Source organism: Pezoporus wallicus, unplaced genomic scaffold (assembly GCF_028554395.1).
Source record: "Pezoporus wallicus isolate ANWC-B61680 ecotype Strahan unplaced genomic scaffold, APGP_CSIRO_Pwel_v1 contig_6732, whole genome shotgun sequence".
NCBI lineage: Eukaryota > Metazoa > Chordata > Aves > Psittaciformes > Psittacidae > Pezoporus > Pezoporus wallicus.
In genome coordinates, this window is record NW_026638638.1 from 3,917,618 (window position 1) to 3,941,480 (window position 23,863).

The 23,863-nt window shown below is 36.6% G+C and overlaps 1 protein-coding gene across 1 annotated transcript in view; it reads right to left on the reverse strand.

Moving 5' to 3' along the window:
- Positions 1-23,863, reverse strand: part of AGPS (alkylglycerone phosphate synthase) — a 51,448-nt gene that overhangs the window by 10,642 nt on the left and 16,943 nt on the right. The window contains exons 4-16 of the mRNA XM_057411788.1: positions 22,014-22,134; positions 21,858-21,932; positions 20,119-20,190; positions 18,211-18,290; positions 16,039-16,119; positions 14,013-14,138; positions 11,867-11,975; positions 11,325-11,452; positions 8,734-8,785; positions 6,382-6,458; positions 3,458-3,570; positions 1,926-1,995; positions 870-931 (exon numbers count right to left, since the gene is read on the reverse strand). Of these exons, the coding sequence (XP_057267771.1) occupies positions 870-931; positions 1,926-1,995; positions 3,458-3,570; positions 6,382-6,458; positions 8,734-8,785; positions 11,325-11,452; positions 11,867-11,975; positions 14,013-14,138; positions 16,039-16,119; positions 18,211-18,290; positions 20,119-20,190; positions 21,858-21,932; positions 22,014-22,134 (1,166 nt within the window). The remainder of the gene's footprint in view (positions 1-869; positions 932-1,925; positions 1,996-3,457; positions 3,571-6,381; positions 6,459-8,733; positions 8,786-11,324; positions 11,453-11,866; positions 11,976-14,012; positions 14,139-16,038; positions 16,120-18,210; positions 18,291-20,118; positions 20,191-21,857; positions 21,933-22,013; positions 22,135-23,863) is intronic.

Sequence of the window (23,863 nt, forward strand, 5' to 3'; positions counted from 1 at the left end):
ACAGGCTGAGAGAGCTGGGGTTGTTCAGCCTTCAGAAGAGAAGGCTCAGGGAGACCTTACAACAGTCTTCCAGTCCCTAAAGGGGGCCTCTACAAGAAATCTGGACAGGGACTTCCTACAAAGGCACACAGCAACAGGGCAAGGGATAACTTTAAACTGCAAAGAGTTTAAGGATTTAGATTAGATATTGGGAAGAATTTATTTCCTGTGAGGGTGGTGAGGCACAGGCTGCCCAGAGAAGCTGTGGCTGCCCCATCCCTGGCAATGTTCAAGGCCAGGTTGGATGAGGCTTTGAGCAACCTGGTCTAGTGGAAGATGTCCCTGTCCATGGCAGTGGGATTGGAACTAGATGCTCTTAAGGTCCCTTCTAAGACAACCAATTAGGTAAAAGACCTTAATCTTGGACAGAAAGTTATATTTTCAGTTTTCATTTCCCTGCATTGCTCAGGAAAGAAAAAACTTAAATATACTTAAACAATTTTTTTAACCTTCACTATGAACTTGTCTGTTTCAAATACACTGCTGATCCCACATATGTGGCTGCTCATCACACAATACAGTTATTTTGACTGTTGTCCAGCTTCCTAAACTGGGCAATTTCAAGTCCCATATTTGTTACAGTAAGCTAGCCTGAGTTGAAATATCACAGAATGCTTGCATATATTGGATTTACACAATCCTGACATGTAATTTATTAACAACTTTAGCAAGAACACACAGGTGCAAAACTTGAGGCACATCAGGGTGCCTCCAACACACATAAGGCCTAAATTAAATAAAGTTTCCCCATGAGCAAACATTAGTTAGGAATAATTTGAATGAAATCAAGTACAAGTTCTAAGCAATTCTGAAGAATAATCACAGTTTACCTGTCCCAAGGAACAGATGTCTCAAATGATTCTCCTATTACATAGTAATCCAGGCCAAGGTCCTAATAAATAGAAAAAGGAAATTATCAGTAACATTCAGCATCAACATCTGGGAATCTCATTTATGCTACACAGCTAACAGTTGAGGAACTTCAGTTAGTTCTTACGAGAAAAACAGAAAGTCTGTTTAGCAAAAATAGCCATGTCCCAGTGACATTAGTCTGTAATTATGGAAATAGGGTAGCTCTTCAAAGAAAGATGACAAACATTTTGATGTCATGGCTACAGTGAGACAAATTGTCAGACTGTCAGTAAGCCTACATTAATCAAATATTTGTATCAATGGAGCATCAAGCCAAGAAGTCTGTTGTCCTAACCAATATGACACCTAATAGAAATAATTATTTGGAATGCAATTCTTACCTAGGTAGAATAAATACAAGCATTTTGCACATTTTACATGCAGCCTGATGAAATAACGGGAAACTCAGTGATTTTTCCCCGACTATAAAATCCACTTAAAATCTATAACTTAGGATGTGCATGCTATTCTCAAAAAAAGAGCTCTCAAACAGCAGGACTGAAATTCGTAAGAACAGCTGCAGCAATTCAGACTAAAGGTCAGTTTCTCCTGGAATTCCGATTCAAACCACAGCCAAGAACAGATATCTAAAGACAAGTAAGAGCTGAGTGAGCACATGAGTATTTCAGGTACTCTCCCAGCCTTCGACTACATTCAACCTGTAGATTTGTAAGTCTGATCTGTTTATTTAGCAACTGCTAAATAAACCAATGGAAGCTTCAATCTAATTTTCTCTACCCTTATTAGGGGCCATTTTTTTAATGAGCACATAAATTTATGTTTTTATGGTGTTTTGAGATGAAGTTCCATGAGCAAACACTACTCAGAAATGGAAGAGATACAACCTCTGGGAGAACTGAGATATCAACCAAAGCAACCTGCATTTAGATTTCAGAGAAAGCATCTTCAAAAGAAAAGCTGTTTTGTTGTATCAACCAACAAAAGTTTCAGCAAGCAGACAAAATGTGACCTACCCGAAGGTAAGCGATGACAAATGTCAGCATATATCCTCTCTGTCCATTATCTTCTCCTGCTGCCAAGCCACTGCAATTAACAAGAATTTAATTAATTTTCCAGCAAAGCAGTCACTTGTTTCCAAAAGTGTTTAGAAAATAATACTTTGATATCAAACATGTGTAAGTTTAGATGTGTCTAAACTGCATTACAATAGTTGCAAGTATTAGGGTCATCTTCAATAGACATAAGAAGTCACTTCAGACCAGACCTATAACTCTTTGCATCTCTTTTTATACCATAGTCTGAAGAGATGAACACTAACAAAATATTTAATGTGATCTTTAAGTCTTCAAACATCAAAAGAGAGAGGGGAAAAGAAACTAGACATAATATATCGTTCATGTTCATTTACAGGAATACATGTAACAACATTTCTAAGCGCGTTGGATCTGTTCATTTGTATGCTTACAGGTCACTGAGAGCAAGACTACTGACTTGAGATCCCAAAAGTGTAAGTGATGTGAATAGAGAAAAAAAAAGAAAAAAGACAGAACTAAAAAAAAAAAAGGAAATTAAGATATTAAACACTTAATAGTTAACTAAGCCTTAACTGAGCAGCACAGAGCACTGTCTAACAGGCTTCACACAGACAAGTTTCATCCCCCCATATCAACTCATCACCTTGAAATACCACAAAATACAAAGGATTTACAGTTGAAGCCTTTTCTTGCATACGACATTACAATAAATAAAGTGCTCTTTAAGATAATAGCAACATTATTCTCATATGAGCAAACTGCTCATGTGAAATCCCACTTTTATAAGGTATTTTTAAGTGGTAGAATGAAAGCACAATGAAAACAAATTTCAGAAAGGATAGCCTTGAAATGCATAAAACAATACTTATATATATTTGAATAGTTAATAACACTAGCAATAACTTTCTTAAAAGAAACAAGTATACTCTTCATAAATCCCACTTAATGGTTTTCAGTCATGCTTAATCGAAGCAGAAGGACAGAAGCTACCTGCTCACTATTCAGCCAATTTCCAATGAATGTTTTCTGTTCCTTTATAACAACAGAAAACAGACTGTGGGACAGAAATTCACTGCATTCCTTTAACTAAATACAAAACCCTCTTGAACAAGCTTCTTATATGTTCACATAAATTCTGCAAGGATTTAATATTACCCATATGATTTTTGTCTTCCCCTTCTGCAGTTAAAATACAGTCTAGTACTGCAAAGCATTTCCATTCCTAGAAGCTATTATAATGGCTAGTTTCCATTTTAATAACATTAATTCTACGTTTAGTCAAATACTTACTTTTCTGCAATACAGAGCTGAAGTTTTCCAGTAAAGTTACCCATTAAGGGTTAGCACAAGCCATATATATTGAACATTCAGTAGCTATTTGATTATTGCAACTTCAAACTAATAAATTGAGAACATACCATACAGTAATCACTAAAACATGGCAATCCTGTTTTTTTTTCCTGAACAGTTAACTTTCAGTTTCATATGAAAAAGTTTTTTGACAAGCATACCCAAACTTGGTGGCAATATCATAGACTTGCTTTTCATGCTGAAGAACTTTCTCTCTGTCACCTTCAAAGAGTAAGGTAGCTACACACAGTATGTTGGGATCAAATCCTTTAAACTGCAAAGACAGAAAGCTTCACGTTATATGGTGGAATACAAGTTCTGACTTTTCAAATACATAGCATGTGCTCTGGTTAATAAGTGGTGTTGCAAGTAAGAGGGAAAGATTAGCAAAAAACATATCTTTCAAAAATTCACTCCCAAAACAATCTCAAGTTTGTCCTTGACAGGACCAGCATTCACAAGCCCACTGAAGTAACAGTTATTATCTCTGTCACCTTTTTTTCTCCTGTTAAAAAGCCAGACAGACGTAAAAACTGCCTACAGGTGCTGAAGAAACAACAGGTCTTAACTGCTTTAGCATTCAGGAGACACTTGTATTCTACCAACTATTCTTGTGTTAAAGCAGGAAGATGACTGTGATGACCATATATCACTGTTCTCAAAATAGTTGTACCAGAGAATCCCTATGCTGGGAAAAGCACTATGGAAGGAAAATAACTTCTAAACTTGTGGGAGGGAACATATCCCAGTGAAAATGAGGAGAAAACTATTAAAGGTTTAACAGTAATGCAATGAGGCTGTATGTATGGCTTTGTTTCAGGAGTAACAATCAAGATTCATCTCTCTGCAACTGGTCCAAAAAGCACCTTACTTATTTTCTACATACCTTTTTTTTCCTGTTATTAATTAGCTCCTGTGAACTACCACTAATAAGCAGGTTTCAGATAGAATGAAGAGGAATATAAAGTTGCAATAAATCTTAATACTCTTTACCCTTTTTAAGTATCCTAAATAATTAAATTTTTACAACTATTCTTAATATGCATATTGACCAACAATTATTTTTTTAAAGCCTTTCCCTTCCCAGTGGCATTCATCTTTTCCAGCCTACTATGCTTGTGGTAACTTGTTACTTAAGCATCAAAGTTGTATTTAGTGACATAAATAATCAAGAGAATCAAATTCATCCTTTATGCACAACAGCTATGCAGAGAAAAATCCCAGGTACTTGCTATTCCTTTTATTAGTCCCTTAATGGAATAGATATACTGTACTGGAAGTTAACTGAAGGTACCAGAAGGGTTCAAAAAACCAGCATGGAGGCAAAGTATCAGGGTGGCTAAGTCCTCCAGCCAAATCTGCTTGTTAAGACCCAGTTATAGACATCCAAATTTCTGAAATGGATACTGTATCCTACCACCCCCAAAATAAACCAGAATAGCATCATGAAAACCACTGTGAAACAGAATATACCTTGGAAGGAAAAAGATATTTTTCATTAGTCCTACAAAAACAGCATAGCTAACAACTAGAAAACTATTGTTACTACAGTGATAAACTACAGGGATAGGAATAAAGGATGCTGTTTACAGTCCCTTGTTCTAGAACCACTTGTATTTCATCTAGCATGAATCCTTTCAGTCTATTCTGCCATCTTTTGGCTGTGATACTCAGGTAACAATTTATGGCTGTCTTTAAGAGGCACCGGAGGAACTAGCTACAGTGTGAACTAGTAGACAAACAATGCCTAGAATATTCATCTATCAGTGAACAGTCCCAAACTACATGGAAGAGTAAACATGGGAGAGAAAGACTTCATCCCTATTAAGTGGCATCTGTTGAACAACTACACTTTTCAATAAAAGAATGAAGTGTTAATCTGATGTTTACTCCCTTCCCCAGGGAGCAATTCACAGATGAAGCATAAAACACATTTGAGCATCTTGGTCCCAGAAACACTTGCTGTATCAGCCTCAAGGGACTGTGCCCTGACGTAAGAGCTTCAGACTGGTCACCAACCTAAACTGCCTGGATCAGTATAACATAGCATTGTTCTTATTTCTCCATGGTTTTCCTCCTGCAGAGCTGGAAGAATTTGAATTGCCATACAACATCCCCTGGTGACACAGTATCTCAAGTGGAAGAGGTGATGCTTGTTGCCAGATACAGAAGAAGGAGGTATTCCTAACAAGGATTGTTTCAAACCAACAGCTGTCTTGTTACCAAAATCTTTACTGCAGCAGATCTGGGAAGGCAGGCAAGAGTTTTGGGCTATCTCTAGAATTAATAGGTATTCCCTAACAAAGTAAGCCCCAAAACACATGGTATTTTCAATTTCAGTAGCTCAAGAAAAAGCAACATAATCGGTATTAGCCACTGTCTCAAATAAGCCTACTCCTTGAAGACACTCATAAGATCAGAATGGAATGTTTGTCTTCCTAACAGTTATCTAAAAGCAGGATAATGCTGTTTATTTGCTGTAATTTGAATACCCAGGAACTCCCTAGTTAGCTAATTTGGAGGAAAAACCCCACAGTAACAAAACAAATTATTTAATACAAAAACCTAGGTGAAATAATTTTAGCACCAGATAATTCTGAATTAAAGAATTATTATAAAGAGTTATTCCAGAAAGACTGTAAGAACACTTTACACAGGCAATTCAAGACAAGCATTTTGATGTCCTTCTAAAATTCTAGTTCACTGTAATAACAAGGTATATCATGCTGTGATAAAATCTGGGAAGAGGAAAAGATAAAATGTTAGCCCTGCTCCATCAGTATTAACTGATTAACAGCGGTCTTCAAGCTAGATAAACTGGTTTCAATCAGTAGCTCATTATTAGACAAGGCATATTAATCTCATCTACACATATGACCAGTGAGAAAAGCTCTTGTGGAACGACTCCTCAAACATATAATCTCTTTTTTGATTAAACCACCTTGAGAATCTTGAGTTATCTGATACAACAATGTGGGATATGTTACACTCAAACTCATCTACATTAGAGACAGTCTACCAATGAGTTCTTTGACTGTATGAATAACATGTAAAGTTCCAAACAGTATTAAACCCCCGAAGTTACCTTTGTGATGTAGAATTTTTTCAGTCCATCCAAAAATGATGTAAAAATGGAAGCAACTTGTGGTTTAAGAGCATGACCTTTGGTAAAAAGTGGAAAAAGGTGTGTTAAGGCAACAGTGCTCTTAAAATTCCTACTTCAATGTGCAAATAAAGCACAGCTTAGTAGTCAGAGTTGCAAGAATCACTTGGAGAGCTTTAATTATCATAATTGAAGAGACTTCACTCATTTAGAAGATGATTTAGGAACATGTTTTTATTATTTTTTCTTTAAAAGGCATACATACAACTGTGCACAAATATTCCATTTAGCACTTCAATTAAGGCTGCCCTAGTTTAGATCTTTACAAATATATGGCACATGGAAAATTTTAAAAGAGTACCTCATTAGTTTTTACACTACAAAACTAAGCAAAATCAGTGACCTTTTTTAAAGTTATGCCAAAACCACTGAAACCAGTAGCCAAAAATGGTGCAAGTTGGGAGTTAAGCAATTTTTTTCTTAACGGTTATGTCACTTGTGCAAAATTTCCTACATAAAGCTAGTAATTGCTTCCTTAATCAGATACAGGGAACTAAAATTACCAGGATATATAAATGGTGTCTTGGAGTCTGTTAAATTAACATCTCTGCCTCAGGACTGGGTTTAATTGAGATTAAAGTCTTTTACTGTTTGCTCCATTGTTTTCAGTCACAAGCAACTTCTGAACTCCCATTACTGCTTCACTATAGCCGTCTCACATCTGGCCTACACGCTGTGAGCCCAATTCATAAAAAAGTTATGCACCATTTACATGATACTTCCTTCTAAAATACTTCACAAAGTATTTCCTCCTGAATAAAGCACGAACTTAAGCAAATGATTACTCTCCTTCCCTCTTTGGCACTCTCCCTGCAGATAAAACAAACCCCCAGGAGTACACCTCCAAGCACACTTAAGTAAGCATAACAAAAAAGCACCATATAACAAAAGGACATGAATTTATTAAGCCACAAACTGTAAAAACTATTGGATTTAAGCTTACCTAATAATGGCTACAAGAAAATTCTATATTAACACACCGGAAATTATACTTTGCAGGTGAATGTATAAGCTACAACCTCAAATCAAAGGAGATTTATTTATTCGGTGTTTGGTTTAAAGCCTGTAATTAGCCAAGCTTCTTCCCAATTAAAAAAGTAAAATGTACGTCTTCCACTGAACATATCTGAGAGAACATGTGTAGCAAAAAAAGAGTGACATAAGCAAGCAGCAAGGCTTGCTGAAAGTCAAGATTCATCACTGAGGTTTCTACCCAAAGGAAGTTTCAGAAATTCTGACTTACTCAAGTGGTAGTAAATTAGGAGGTTTTCAAGGTCAGCCACACTTCACATTTTCATCTTCCAAGTACAATTGAAATAGCATGGTCTATGCAAGACCTTCAAGTTCTGTTAACTGTTAGCTTTTAGGTAGCGGAACTTCAGGTTCTCCTCAAGAATACCTTGACCCAAAACATATCTGTGCTCTTCCTACAGTTAGAAGTGACAGCTTTCCTTAAGAACTGCTCAAAAACGATTGCTCTGCATGTCTGATATTGTCCTATTTAGGTATTTTAACTAGTTGAAATTTCACAAAATCTTTGTGTTTAGTAATCTTCTAGTAGCTTCACTGACTTTCTATACTTAAAGCCTTCAGCTTAGTTCTATTTGCATACACTTATGGCATTTACTATGTCTAAGCTTCTCTTAAAAAAGAGACAACTCAGTTTGGACAAGTCTGTCATCACCTCTCTCCCATCAAAACAATCATTGTCACATCAGATTATTTTCTGATAATTATCAGAATTATAATTCTAATTCTGCTACTTCTAAGGAGTCTGTTTACCATTTGGTTCCTTTGTATTTCACAGAAACATGACAATCAACTTACCTTCAAAATAAGGTGCCCGCATTCTGATAATTTTTTTCATCATATCCAACTTCTCATTAGTACACTTAGAAAGAAAATGTTTCATATATTGCACACTATAACACAAAACTATAATCTCTGCTCCTTATGGTAAAACAGAGGAAGCACCTCCACAATTTCAAACTCTGCAGTAGACTATATGCTAAGAATAGAAAAGTAGCAAAAAAAATTCTCACGTATTTATATGCAGAGCATGGCTCTTAACTGACTGTTGTAGTTGATACTGTTTTCCCAGGGACAAAACCAGGCTTTTGTTCCTGAAAGTACACACTGTGGCATTATCTGGCATTTGAACTTCGGGCTCATTGTCCTAGTTTTGAGGAACAGAACTACCTAAAACAGACGTAAGTAACTAAAAAGCAAAACCCCTGGAAAGAGATATTTATCTGAGAATGTCTACATACTTACCAAACTGAAATTGTGCATTGTCAACAAGGCGAATTGATGCAGGAGCACATCTCTTGAGGGCCAAGTTAGGGGAACAAGAGGGAGGAAGAAAAAAAAAAAAGATTATGTACATAGTTTTGCTAACATTCACTACAATTCAGTTTTTATTTAAGAATACAATACAAGAAAGCACTTGGATACCAGAGACCTATGGTCATCATCATAATTGAAAAGCAGTGACTATAAGCTTGTTTTCACTTGAATAGCAACATTTATTAGGTATGTCTAGATATAACGCATTGAGAATTTTAGGTTTAGCATCAAGCCAACAAAAGTGTAGTCCAAAGACCTTTGGCCTTCAAGTATTGAGTAGTTTTCTAAATTGCCATATGCACTAAAGATGCCATACTTGATTAGAATACCAAGCTTATATTAGTATGTAATCAAAGAAATACATTACGAATTCATTGAAAAAGTCTAATTCTCTACAGTTTTACTTCTAACCATGATGTTACACAGATTAATCTGATACTATGCCCCATCCCTGGCAGCATTCACAGCCAGACTGGATAGGGCTTTGAGCAACCTGGTCTAGTGGAGGAGAGGGTGTCCCTGCCTATGGCAGGGGCGGTTGGAACTAGGTGACACTTAAGGTCCCTTCTAACCCAAAATGTTCTATGTTTCTATGTTACTGTGATATGGAATATCCCTTTGGTCAATTTGGGTCAGCTGTCCCAACTGCATTCCCTCCCAGCCTCTTGTCTGCTTCCAACCTACTGGCTGGTGGGGAAAAGCATGAAAAATAAGAGAAAGTCTTTACAGTGTGTACATGCTTTTCAGCCAAAACACTGGTGTGTTAACACTGTTTTGGTCATAAGTACAAAATGCATCACCACTTGGGCTGTTATGAAGAAAATTAACTCCATCGCAATCAGACCCAGTACATTAATGCTCTGCCATCAGACTGCAATTAAAATCCCTATCTGGGTCCAACCTACATTCTGCACTGTACAGAAATCTGAAAAAACAGATTGCCCTCAATTAGGCAAGCTTCTCATCACGCATATGCCCACATCATGTACCTGTGATAGCTATGGCCAGTCATACTGACATGTATGGCCAGAGGAACATGACGAAGCCTGAATTTTAGGCTATTCTCATCTAATCACATAATTATGGAAGTATGTCTCTACCACTGATATGCTCACCCTCCATAATATCAGTACTCTATACCTTATCACACAATAGGAAAAAAGAACATGAAGAACCAAGATAGCTCACCAGGCAGGCTGACAGAAGACAGCTAGATGAGTGGTTTTAAATGAGAACCAAACCACCCATATCCTGCAGGTTGGTTATTCTTACATTAAAAGTAGATCAACACAGATAAGAAACAGCTTTTCAGATAACAATCGTTGTAATTACTACCAAGATTGATGCAAAGGGCAACAGAAGAGGAGTAAGTACTTCAGGCTAAAGTAAGCAGTGAAACAGCAGCAGTAGCAACAGAAGCTTAAAAATGGAGCAATGTTAAGTGGCTAATAGTGCCTTTTTTTCCTCCTTTTCTACCTAAGCCCACAGCTAGGAAAAGGATACTAGTTACTTCACTGACTTAAAATGTTATTCAGCCACATGATTAGGCATTCCCAAACAGTCTGCTTAGATACCTTTAACAGGAAGAACAAGCACTAGCAGTAGAAGCATGAAAGAAGAACTGGCAAGTGCTGCTGACTAGCATATACATGTCATTCACATACCAGTTTGAACATCTGGCTTGGAACATTAAGTCATTAATTTAGACCAATCACTGGAAAAAATGTAAAGCTGTGTTTAGTTTGGCATTAATTAAAACATTTCTGAAATTACTTCCCCAACTCAGGGTATATTCCACCATTCACAGAAATTATTTGATATGTTCTGCACAGAGCAAAGAGAAATTAGTCTAAGATAGCAAAGAAAGAGGCTAGTGTAAGATTTGCTTTGAAGCATAGCTATGAGGAAAAGTTATTATGCAATTTGGATATGCATGTCTGGGTTTTGCTACCTGAAAACTATCTGATCACACTATGCAGAAGGATCCACTTAAATACTACACTGTAAGCACAATTCCACCTCAAAATATCCAGCTCACCTGAAAATGTCACTATGCTTTAAGAAGTATTTTCTAAACATAGGCCATATCCTTCAACTGCATAACTTCAGGTCCTTTGTCACTTCAGAACCATACATTCAACTGCCTTTTACTTGCAAGCTGCAACTTAATTCCTTTAAATACTGGTTCCTTTTACATAGTCCTGAATTAATCTGAGGATAAAGCTCTCCGTTGAAGGAGATGCAAAGCCAAATTTTCTGTGCCAAGATATGGAAATAACTCTCATTGAAAAAAAGATATCAAAAGGCACAGCCATGTTTGGCTCAGTATATCAAGCAAATTCAGAACACACTCAAGCCTCAACTGCATAATTTCCAAAAGCCTCATGGACCGTATACACTTCATGGGGTTCATATCTCAAATCCTTGGTTATCAGTTGCCAGAAATACTACAGCATCAGCACATCACTAGTGCTAGAATCTGTGCCCTTGACTGAAGTCAACATCCAGCTTTTCTTTACCTGCTTTGCCACTTCCCTTAAGCAGGCCACCCCTCGTTCAAAGTTAGGGAAGACCACAGAGCCATACTTCTGGTATTCAGGGACTGGGCGAATCTTTATCGTAACTTCAGTAACCACTCCAAGAGTCCCTTCAGGAAGAAAGAAGAACTCAGTAAAGTATTGCAAGATGTACTTCTTGCAAGTTACCCAACTTAAATGTTTACCAGGATGTCTTAAGTTAACATAAACCAGAAATCCCAAGAGTTCAGTAGTAGGTGATGTATTCTTGACTATTTACATGGTAAACTCTCACAGACCCTCTAAATCACTATGTTTGTTAGTAGACTTGTAGGCTAACTACACAGATCTGTTTTAAGCACTGTTCAGAGTTGCTTAACTTCATAGTCTTAAGGTCTTAATTTATTACCTTAACAGAAGAAATTCATGCCTGCATAATGCTACCCATAGACACAGTAGAAGCCACAGCATAAAGATGGTCAAATCATCAGGCCATTACAGAAGCTGAATAAAGATGTGGTTACATTAAATTGTTATGTCTATACCTTCAGATCCCATAATGAAGTGATGGATATCAGGTCCTGTTGACATGCGAGGTACTTGGCAGTTTTTCTCTACTATTCCTCTAGGAGTTACCATTTTTATGTGAATCACCTGTTCAAACAATATGCAACAACAATCAATATTAGCATTAAACACAATGGGTTTTTGTACAGTATTTATTTTCTACAAAATATCATACAGTACAGCTTTGTAGACTTCAAACATCCTGTAGGCAGCCCAAAGAACTTTTGGGATAATGCAAAGACTATTGCAATTACAATAACACAACACAGTTTGCCCACACAACAGACTGCTTCCAGTTCTGTAACAAATCAAATCAGCTGTTGGCTACATGCTGACAATACAAGTTAAAACTGTTTCGTTTCTCAGTGCGGGTAGTACTTTATGAATATTAGGATTTTATTCCAGAACATACAGAGGAAGAAAAGTGAGGGTTTAAATTCTGCTTAACTTTTGCTTTAGAACTGCTGCTTGATAAAGCTAATATAATTTATTGTTTGCTACACAAATATTTCTATTAGTAGGAAAGACAAAAAGCTTAATGAAATAGATTATCAACATTAAATCAGCAATAAGGCATACATATGTAAGGCTAGAAAGTTGTATATTTTGAAATGTTTTTCAAATGTTATTATATCCAGCTTTATCCATGCACATGCAATACAGAGCCTAGATATGTTTTTTTTAATCCTTTATTCTATTTTATATGAAAGAAGTGGGGGGTTGGGTTTTTAAGTGAAGCCTTTAAGTGGAGCCAAAATAACTGAATTTCAATTAATAGCTTTAAAACTTTTAAGCACAGGTAGCCAAGTAATTTTCATCCTGCTTAGAGTTATTCAAGAATTTAATTACATGCTGTTTATGAACTGTTGATTCTGCAGTAAAGTGGATTTTGGGCCGCTTACGCAACACACCGTTTCTAGATATAAACTTTCCTCAGAAAGTAAACACTTCCCTGAAAGCTTCTCACTGTGCCATTTAGAAACTCATGAACTGTTCTGAATCAATTTTCAATCCTATTTCCTCCTAATGAAAATTTCAGGAGCTGCCGTAGCCTAAAGATATGTTTCCATCACAGAAAAGCCTTCTGCTTCACATCTATCAGTACAAGCAAAACTATACCATTCAAACACTACAAGCAGTAGGCGACAGATGACAGACAGTTTGTAAGTGCTAGTAGTTTTAGTTTAGCCAGGCCTACTGAATAAAATCAGTGTAGCTCCTGCCAAGCTCAGTTACTGATAGTAAAGTGTCATGCCTGTGCCTGGAACAAATATGTCTGTGCTATGAGCTAATGAAAAAGCCTGAGATTATGGGGATACATTACCTAGAGTGTGCTGCAAGAAAGAAGGGAAAAACCCACGTGTGCAAGGGCACAAGTACGAACTACAAGAGAAAGCTGGAAGTCTGAAGCAAAAAGGCAAAGTCTGAACAGCGATGATTTTAAGTTCAGTATGTTCAATATATCTGTTATAACAGAGAAGGCTGATTTTTAAATCAAAGTATACACTTTAAAAAACAAATTACCTGGGTTAAAGATGATCTATTTTTATGCTTAAAATGGGTTCAGGAGTAGAATGCTGCCAATGCTTCCTTCCTCAGTGTTCCTACAGACCATGTGGTGACATTAGATTTCACTATTGTACTTCCACATGGTCAATTAGATCAGCCTACTGATATGAAAAACTACTAGCCCAGGGGAGGTAGGAAAAGAGAAAGAGCTAGTTTGATATCAGTTAGATGATCCAACTAGACTACTTCAGGAATACACAATGTGTAGGAGAGAACATGGGTCTTTCGCAATTACCTGGAATGTTTAAACAAGTTTATTACATTGGATTAATAGAGAGCACAAAATAGTGGAAGAAGGCACCAGAGCCAGGAGAGGGTAACAATTCCTTAAGCTAGCCAGTGAATACCAAAATGAAATTGGCTTTTAGTACTAATAATCCTTATCACTCATCTAATACCAAAGGCAAGAAAACAACCATTTCAGTTAAGATTTGATGCCAAAACCGTATTATTTAAGAGAACCACAGTTTATTACCCCTTTTTCCTCATTGTGAGTCACTATAAGGGTTAAACTTCCAAACAGAATAATTAGAAAAAAGTATCAGAATTATTTACCATATCTTCAATGTTTCCATAGATGGTTTTTTTCATGCCTGATGCTCGTGTTGCTACCCATCCTCCTAGTGAGCTGAACTCCATGGAGTCTGGTTCATGGCCTGTACAGAAGCCACTTTCAGCAAGCTAAAGAAAGGAAAAAAAGTATTCTACAGATGGAGTACTAGCATTTGCTTAGTACTCCAAATCTCAATATGCTAGGTTTTGAGGTTGGTTTTGGGGTGGGTGTGTCTGTGGGGTTTTGGGCTTTTTTTTTAAAGCATCCTGACCACATCCCCATATATCCTAACACAAGTTTTGTCTTTGACATGCAAATGAAATGCAAATTAATTCTGTTTCAACTGTGCATACATTGTGCTATGTATTGAAATACAATACTCCCCCGATGTTTTAAAACTAAGACTGCTATAGTTCATAAGAAGGTACAAATTCAATTATACACAGAAAAAACCCTACAACTAACTGCCAACTTTGCACAAATGCTGCCAATAAATAAGGTACTTAATCTCTTGTTCTTTCTATCCTAATGTGATATACAGCAGGTCTGCAGAAAATGTGAGCAAATTGCCTGTACTTAATTCTCTCAAGAAGTGATGTGTTTTAATATACAGCCATCTGGTTGGGCTTCCTGTATGCAACGCGGTCAACTATTTGTGATGCAGATCACACATTCCTGTACACTAAGTAGTCACTTGTTTCTCATTTTTCTGTATTAACTTGGCTTTGCCATCTGTACAGCACCTGAGGTTCATTTGATGCCCTCGGAATTGCAACAGCAAAACTGCTGGGCGGGAAGAATTAAAGACCCAGTAGTCTCACATTAAGTGATAACTGTGTTAGTGCATTTGAGACCATCAATTTGCACTGACCAACTGATAATAATTGTGTTGGACATCGGTATTTAAATATACCACACAATGTGGATCATTAACTATGTTCTGTCGTACAAAGCAGCTCCAACTTAAATGATTGAAAGCCACTTCTATGTAATGTCTGTGGTGATTCATCTAGCTCATGGTCCTCTCTCACACCAGAGAGATCTTGTGGCTTTATATGCTTACTGGTCATATATTAAGAAAGAGTTTAAACTTGCACCCTCCTCAGTCTCCAAGTTGACAAGAAATTTGCTTCAGTTACAACTTGCCAATTTCCACAGGTTGTATAAACACTTTTCTATAGAGCCCACTAATATCTGGAGTTTTCATCCAGCAGAAAAGTATCTTAATTACACTAGAGTCACTAGCTGAGAGACAAAAATGTGACATGTACATTGCTTTTGAATGCCTCATTATAACATGTACAGCCTAACTTTTGTCAAATACCAGGTTTTCCAAACCCATTACTTGCTTAGAATTGGCTCTTAATTTTTAGTTACTAAGGTTCATGATACCTGTAAATGAGATAGCTTAAGTAACTTCAACACCCACAGAGTGAGGAACACATTAAGAGGCACCAATCTCTTCTCTGCAAGGTAATACCTAGATAATGCTGGCAAAGCCTCTTACAGCAACAGAAGTTAGCCTCCAATCCAAAGCCTACTTAATACTGGCAAGCTGCAAACCAAACAAACCTTTCCGTTTTCTCTTTGTACAGTCCAAATGTATATCTATCTGCACTTCTGTGGAAGTCTGCATTGGCATTAACTGTAATATTAAAACATACTTATGCTCAGCTTGTACTACACAAAACAAGCACAATTTGGACTCCTAGTTTTAATCACATCTGATTTGCCAGTAATACCAGAATTCTAGTAGATATAATAAGTTTTTAAAATTAATATACACTTCAGGTAGATGAGCTGATTTTATTGTATTCTTCACAGGTTGAAGGAATTGCATAGAAATCCTTATGTACTCAGAGTCACTCCGTATATTAAAAATATGGTTTACATCTATTGCATGTAATGCTTACCATACCAGTCTGCATGAAAACAATCAAGAATCAAGCTAGAATTCAATGATTTAGAGAAGACATGAGGAACAGCTAATAATTGAGAAATACTAAATGCTTAACTAATTAAAAATACCTGGTTTTCCAGATCTTGACCAACAATGCCAGCTTCCACACAAGCTGTTAAGTTTTTCTCATCTATCCAGAGAATCCGATTCTGTTGAAAAGCCAATCAAAACTAAGAATCAGTGTTAAAGATTTCTATTTCCTTCCCTTTACTATTAATACAATTTCAGTTATTACAGCAGTGGAAGCTGAGCCTCCTCACTCTGTCAAACAGCTGCACAACAGGTTACACTTTATGAAATCACCACATACCTATTAGTCAATTTATGCTAAGAATGCTTACAGAAATAATATAGAAAAGCCAGAAAGCATTAAATTGAAACTCTTACAGAAGTTAAGCAATACAGTGATTTTTCAAAGTTAGTGATTGAAGGTGCCTGAATCTATCTGAACATTAAGTATACACCAAGAAAAGTATTCTTAAACATACTTCATGGGTTAAAAAGATCACATTCAGTTATTCCAGGTCAGCTCTTGGATTTTGATACAGTACGCTAGAAGCAAGATATACTACAGGATGACAGAGTAGGTACATGCTTTAGAAATTTAAGATACTTGGAAGGATTGTATCATTTTGCCTGATGAGACACTCACTGTCCCATCAGTATATTCTACTAAACAGGAAAAGTAGTAAATGCTGTAAGTTACACAGTGCACTAAGCATGATTGTCAATGAGGACAATCCATGTGAAGGAGAAACTTGGAAACAAAAATAATAAACATATAGTTTTAGTTTTGTTTATAGTAAAGACACTACAGAAGCTTCATCTTCTGCTCCTCATTCTTACTAGGTACACTTCTGGCATACTTTATAATTTGCGCATTAATATTGTTAAAAAGGAGAATAACTCCAGCTTCCCTTAATTTTTCAACTGACAGAAACATGGACATCTTCTAGTCCAAGTTAAACCCTGCTTTAAAGCAGCTGTCTCCCCTCGCAACAGGAGCTAATTATTCAAAGCCAGCTATTTCAAATTTATTCAAAGCTATATTCAAAATTATTCTGGGCTAATTATTCAAAGCCAGCTATTTCAGCTCCTTTCAGACACTCAGCTTCAGCATAAACTGTTTAAATAATTTAAGATGTTTGTATTTTTATGTAATGTAGACCCTACCTACAAGACAAAAATACCTATTAGCTGCCTATTAAAATAGTAAAGCTTAGCCAATCATCTTAACTGCTCTGAGACACACAGATTTTAACTCTGACAATGCTTCTTTTCAATTTAATTTCCTTATTTTCCCTCCTCATTAAAAATTACAAGAACTGGCTGGCAGAATACAGACGTAAGCAGTCCACTTTCTGACCTGGTGCACACTTTAATACCTAGCTGACAAAAGCATGTGTTCTGCCACCTTTGTAGAACAAGATCACTTTGTAATCAGATAAGCTTGTCATTTCTCAGTGTAACAGAAGCACCACTGAGCAAGCAGAGAAAATGAAGCCAAAACCCAGGTCTTACCTTCAAGGCTAAAGGAATTAATTAGCTCAGCCAGTGCTCAGGGGCAATAGAGCCTTACATCAAAGACATGGAGCTGTTTCTGAAGCATCTTATTACAGTGTAACCATAAAACTACTATTTAAAAAGTGTAAAGCTCTTTCATAATGGGAAGATGAAAACCGCACTAAATTTTAAAGAACTTTATTTTTGGACTGCCGTAAAACTATAAAATTCACATTCTCAAGATGGTAGCTATACAAAAATCTAGGTGTTCTTTTCTTTAAAGTTGATCCTTCAAGTTGATTTATAGATACTACATCACCTTACCAACCTTTAAGTATTTTTAAGTCTGCAAAAAGGTAAAATTTGCAATAAAAGGCTAGGAGGAAGTTATTTGTTATTTAACTTCACATACAAGTTCCAACAGAAAAGAACAGTAGCTTCTTCTCATTTACGCTTAAAGCTGCTATAAGAAGGCTTAACAGTGGTTTTTTACTTATTAAATACCTACAGGTCATACGAAGTAGTACAGGGCTAACATCAGTAAAAAAAAAAACCACAAAAAACAACACTTAAACAGAAGGAGTAACAATTTAATCATGTATGTTACAAAGTAGTACTTCCATCCCTATTTTATTCTTACAAAGAAAGGTCATTCTCTAGTGATCACCATTCGAAGTAACCATAGGATAATTAAAAAAAACACCCCCAAACAAACATTAAAAAATTGAGACATGTACCATTTGTGATGTATCCAGCGAGACAATTGTTCTTTTTTCTTCTTCAGGACATTCAAGGGCACTAGATACACTCGTCCCTCCTGCAAATATGAGAGTGACACTGATCATAAAATCCTCTGGTAGCTTTTCTTCATGTAACATCCTCCTTTCCCTCCTTTCTGTTATTGAACTTAATAAAGTAAGACTACTGAAGTTAACTGTTTGAGGCTAGTGATTAGCCTTTTAGGGTTGCCTCTTCTTCCAAATGGAGTTTCACAAAATCAAGGCAGCACTCAAGATGACAATGATTTAACCACACTTGATAACAAACCATAAAATTCTGTGACCATCTCAGCTGCTTCTGTTAAGTCCAGAATAGATTCTTAAAACAAGGGAAGATGAGAAATAAAGGCCATTAAAGAAACAGAGACAGCTATGGGCTTATAGATAGTCTTTTGAGATCACTACGGAAGGCACTATACTTCTACCTAAAAAGTTTGCTTAAGAGGTCCACCTAATACAGGTATTTGATACTTCTCTGAAAGCAAGAAACAGAAAGGATACAACTCATAAAAAAAAACAACAAAAAAGGATAAAGCCAAATGTCCAACTTCACCCAAGGTTTCTGATGTATCTTTACAGGATGTCACAGAACACCCTCCAAGAAGCCTCTGGCTTCTCAAAGACTACAAAGGATACTAAAGAGATCCACAGGAAGCTACAAGAGAACAGCCAATGGCAAGTACAGACACAGCACCAACTAATAAAACACTCTCCAAGAGCAGTAAAGCCCATAACCTTCATTTCCAGTGGTAGGAGAGGTGGCATTTTCCTTCAATACCAAACCCTATAGTAATAACTCCAGAAGCTGACCATAGTTTAGTATAAGCATACTTGGAAAGCAAACTAAATCTTTCTCTATCCTGGTCAGCAAAGAAAAGATAGTCAATATTACTACCTTCTGCAATACCAATTTACTAGTACCAAAACCGACTTGTTACAGAGAGTGTTGCAGCTCTCCAGATACAGCTAGAAAGGTTGAGAGGGTTTTAGGGAAAAGACAATACCAAAATAATAGAGCTGGTTTCAGTGACATGCTCATCTTCTCAAACAGTAAACGTCCTTCCTACAGGGGCTACACTCTTTCAGCATAAGCAAGTACCAAGCAACACACAGATTTCTCATAGAATTAAGAGTTCTTGACAAAAACCTTCTCACAGAATAAGCTCATAAAAGACAACACCCCATGCTCTCTGAAAACACAGTAACTCACCACTCTACCTCAGCAAGCTTAGAGGATAAAGCATCCACAAGTAAGAACCTGATGTCCTTCAGAAACTCTATAGGCTAAGGACACAGATTACAGAGGCCTTTACCTGTACTCTGTACCTGGAACATTTCCCAAAAAACTCATCACAGGAGTCTCTACTCTAACTTTCGGACTGAACAATGTCTAAAAGGCAATTAGAATTATGGTTAATAATTTTGCAATATGGTCTCACAATTCTCCCTGGACCTATGAGCTTCAACAGTACTACGAAAAAAAACTTTTTTATACGTGGGCTTTGTTAACAGAGCACAAATAACACATCAAAAAGCATGACACCTCTAACTCTGACATTTTAATCTCTTATTTCCTAGAAGGCTTCCAAGACAGGGGTAGACTTCAGCTTCATGCAGTCACTCCTCTTGCACATTTCAATATTCAAGATGTTGACATACCTTTAACGACTTCCACTAAATTGTATATAGCAGCTTTTAATGCTGCAGGATCATAAAAAAAAGACCACACATAACATACTAGCAGAAGAGCCCCAACTATGGAATTATTGTTACAATACATTACCAAGATCACATATTTAAATTGAATTCAAGTAGAATACATTTTCACTAGTAGAGTTAAACAGAGTTGAGATTTCCAACACTTACCGCCAAATGGTATTATGCAGAGATTGTGTTTGCAGGCTAATTCCACAATTTTAACTACATCTTCATGGCAAACTAAAAAAGTCCAAACAGTTAAAAAACAGGATTTGTGCTTAGTACTGTTTTATATGCTTAGTACTAAATATTGCAGTCTGAATAAGCAGCAGCTCTATTTCTAACACCAGCAAAGAAGACATTTCAAAGCATCAGGCACTAAATACAAGCTAGGCTTAGAAGTATCAGCCTAAAGTTTAGACCTGAAACAATTCTACACTTGAAGAACTGAGTACAAACCTTAGTCTCCTGCTCTGCTCATGGACTGACACCTTCTGCAAAATTCTGAGGGCTATCAAACTGTTAACAATTACTCTAGGTACCTTGGAGAACATACCAAACTTAAAGCTTTTATTGAAAATTGGCTGTCCAATTTATTTTAAGCAAAAGTAAGTCTCTTCTGAGCCCTGAATAACACATCTTTTTCTTCCTCACTGACATTCAGTTTTGAAAGTAGAGTTGCTGGTGAAATTTACTTTTTCAGAATGCTTTCTGTATCTGGTCAGAGAAGGAAGCAGAAATGCTTGTGCACAGGCAAGAAAAAAGGATCAAAAAAAACAACCTCAAATACAGTGCATACATGAGTTCGTGCAAACAGCAGAGAATGAGCAGGACTCAATAAATAGGTGTACGAACCCCTGCTACTTCGCTCTTGCCATACAGAGCGGCTTTCAACAAAGGTAGTCAATCATTTCATTTCAGTTGCTTTTGGAGCTGCACAAAATAAAGCTGCGGCAAGTGCAGTTCATAGTCACCAGTGCTGTCATATCAATACCTGTCCTCAAGTAATCAGCTGTATCTTATAGTGCCTCTTTTTAAGCTTCCCGTATGTGATTTTTTTTCCCCTAAATAAAGGAAGCAAAATTGAGCTAAGACTAAGCTCTTCTCAGAAATTTTAGGGTTTCTAACGCAGCACAGCTATCAAAGTATTAGAAGAGTTACAAACAGCAAGGAGTTGGATTCATGCTGAACAGATGTTGACAGGTACTTAGATCTAATGAGTTTTTTGTTAGCTACATGGAAAGTAATTCCCAGTGATGAGAAACACATCTCAAGTAGAAAAGTCACACAAGTGTGCAAACAGTCATATCAGTTTAAGTATTTGTATTCTACTAGATAGAAGCAAGCATATTTTCTGCTACATATTATCTACAACAGCTTTAGTTATAACTCTTTTTAAAGTGGGCCTAGCCTGTACTCAGCTTGCACTGCTCTTTCTTCAAGTCAATAATCCTTTGTGAAGTGTTCTGATAGGAGTTACAGGTGTTATGCTTTTTTTTGCTGAAGTACAGTGTGTCATAAAACAAAGCTCTTTAAATACAAACATTTCACTAACCCTCTATCATCATGTACTCCTTTAAAAAAGCCAACAAGGTTCAGACTGCCATTTAGACAACTATTCTTGGTGAACATATAAGTTCAAATTACACTGTGGTTACCCAAGTCATTAATTTAACTGTCAACAGAAACTTCAGCTATATTTAATAAATTTGATTTCCCCACAGAATGATAGGATTTCACAGGCACAACCTGCAATCCAGATGTTAAACAATCATGAATTACCATTCATGATAAAATTCCTCCAATTTCTGTAAAGACAAGCGAAGAACTTGCCCATGACAAGAAAGCACAGGAGTTCAGTAAACAACAGCCTCCCAGATCAGAAGGCAGAATATAACAGAGCTTACCAGGCCATACAACTATATCAGGAACTCGCTTAAACATTCCTTCCCTGAGTATAAATATCTCATGTAGGCAGTGACCTGAAACACAAACAATAAGTTAACAAGTTCAAACAGGGACGCATCAAAAGCAACACAATTATATAAATTAAGTTCTCTTACCATGAGCTCTGAATACCCTATCTTCTGCATCCTGTGAGTATGAGATTTTAGTGGCTCTAAGATCCTGAAGAAATTCTTCTTTTACAATGGATGGAGGTACATCATTAACATTTAAGGTTGCCTACAAGAAAATAAGTTCATTAAGAGTCCCTCAAGTCTGAGAAGAACTGAAAGTTTTTTTACTACTGCACCTATTATTTTAAATACACTAAAATCGGGAGTTGCAGAAAAATCAGTTAAAGCATAGTGCAGTGTGCTCAAAGTTCTGTCATGAAAACCTTGCTGGCAAATTAACCAACATCACTTTCAACTCAAAGAGAAGAGTATGTTTACAATTTTGGTATAAAGCTATCAGAGAAGACTATGGGCTGCTAATAACACATGAGAGAGCTTTCTTACAAACATACCACCAAAACGCATTTTGTACTAAGTGTTCCACATAGTCAAAGAAACTTGGACCTTTTTTTGAACGAGCCTAACCTATGCTTCTTCACAACTACAAAGAAAACCGAATTCACTTCTCTCACCTTCTGAAGTTTCAGTTTCCTTCTACAAAAAAGAGGGGATATTCACCCATTCAAGTTTTTTCTCCCGAAATGGAGTTTTCCCTACTTTTGCTCTATATAACCTCCAGAATAGTTGACACTTTTTGCCAAAAAGTGTATTTTATTTTAAGGTAAAAGCTTAGAGGATAGCACCAGTTACCAAGCTAACAGCAAGAAAAATAGACATTGCCTCCCATCTGCCACCACAGCAGCACTCTTCTGAATGGCTTAAGTCTCGAAGTCATGAGAGCTGAAGAAGGGAAGATTCAAACTTGAACAGGCAAGTTTTTGGGTAGTTCAGAGATTCACAGTGATGGAATTGGCCTACTAGCGTCCACCATACAAGAAACTATGGAAGATTACATAGAGATTAGGAATATTTACAGGGATAATTCAGACATAGTATCTACATGAGCTACATCTACGACTGATCGTTAACATTTATAGAGGTTCAAAATGCTAAGTGTTTGTTTCAGAGTTTTCATATGGGACACATGACCTAATAAAAATACAGTTTTAACAATTTGTCTTCAGGAAGAGGATATGCGCTGTTCTGGCTTGCTTTAAGGATAATATTATACTTGAAAAAAGGTGTCAGACATCCGAGAAAAAAGTTTTTCCCTCCAACTTAGTCACTTTGTCACCTACAAACAAGGAAATTGAAATTAAATGTTGTTCAGGTGAGAGGCACAACAATACTGATAGATCATGATTTTAGGGGGCAGTCAGGTCTTGGATTACTGCTCTAAACTCTTGCTATTCTGCTATCAATGCAGAATCACAGTGCTGTTTGCTAACCCAAAAACAGAGCTCTGACAAACTTGAGAAACATAAACAAGCAAATAGGTACCAAATACAGATCTTTAACCTACTTTTAAAAAAACCTTGCTAGCTTTGCTTATATTTTCTATTTTAAACTTCTGTTTCTTCATGGGTTTCCACAGACAAAACTATTTCATATTATTTCAAGTTGAACACCAAGTGCTGAAAGATCTTTGTTCACTAAGAGAAACATAAACTACTTAAAAGTTGTAACAATTAATTACTCGCATATGGTTTTAAGTATCCTGATTTTTATCTCCCTGTGACAAGTATTTTAATGTTAGTTTGTCTTCAAGATTCAAATGGTCATATTCATCTATAAAAACCTTCTGCACAAAGCCAAACTAAAATACACCTTTATTCTTATCGGACTGACATATTTTAAGATTTGTGCACTGAAAGGCTAGACAGGAAGCCTGTGTGAACTTGGTCTAAACTGCTGTCCAAGTCTGAAATAAAAAACATTATCAAGCCTTGATCACG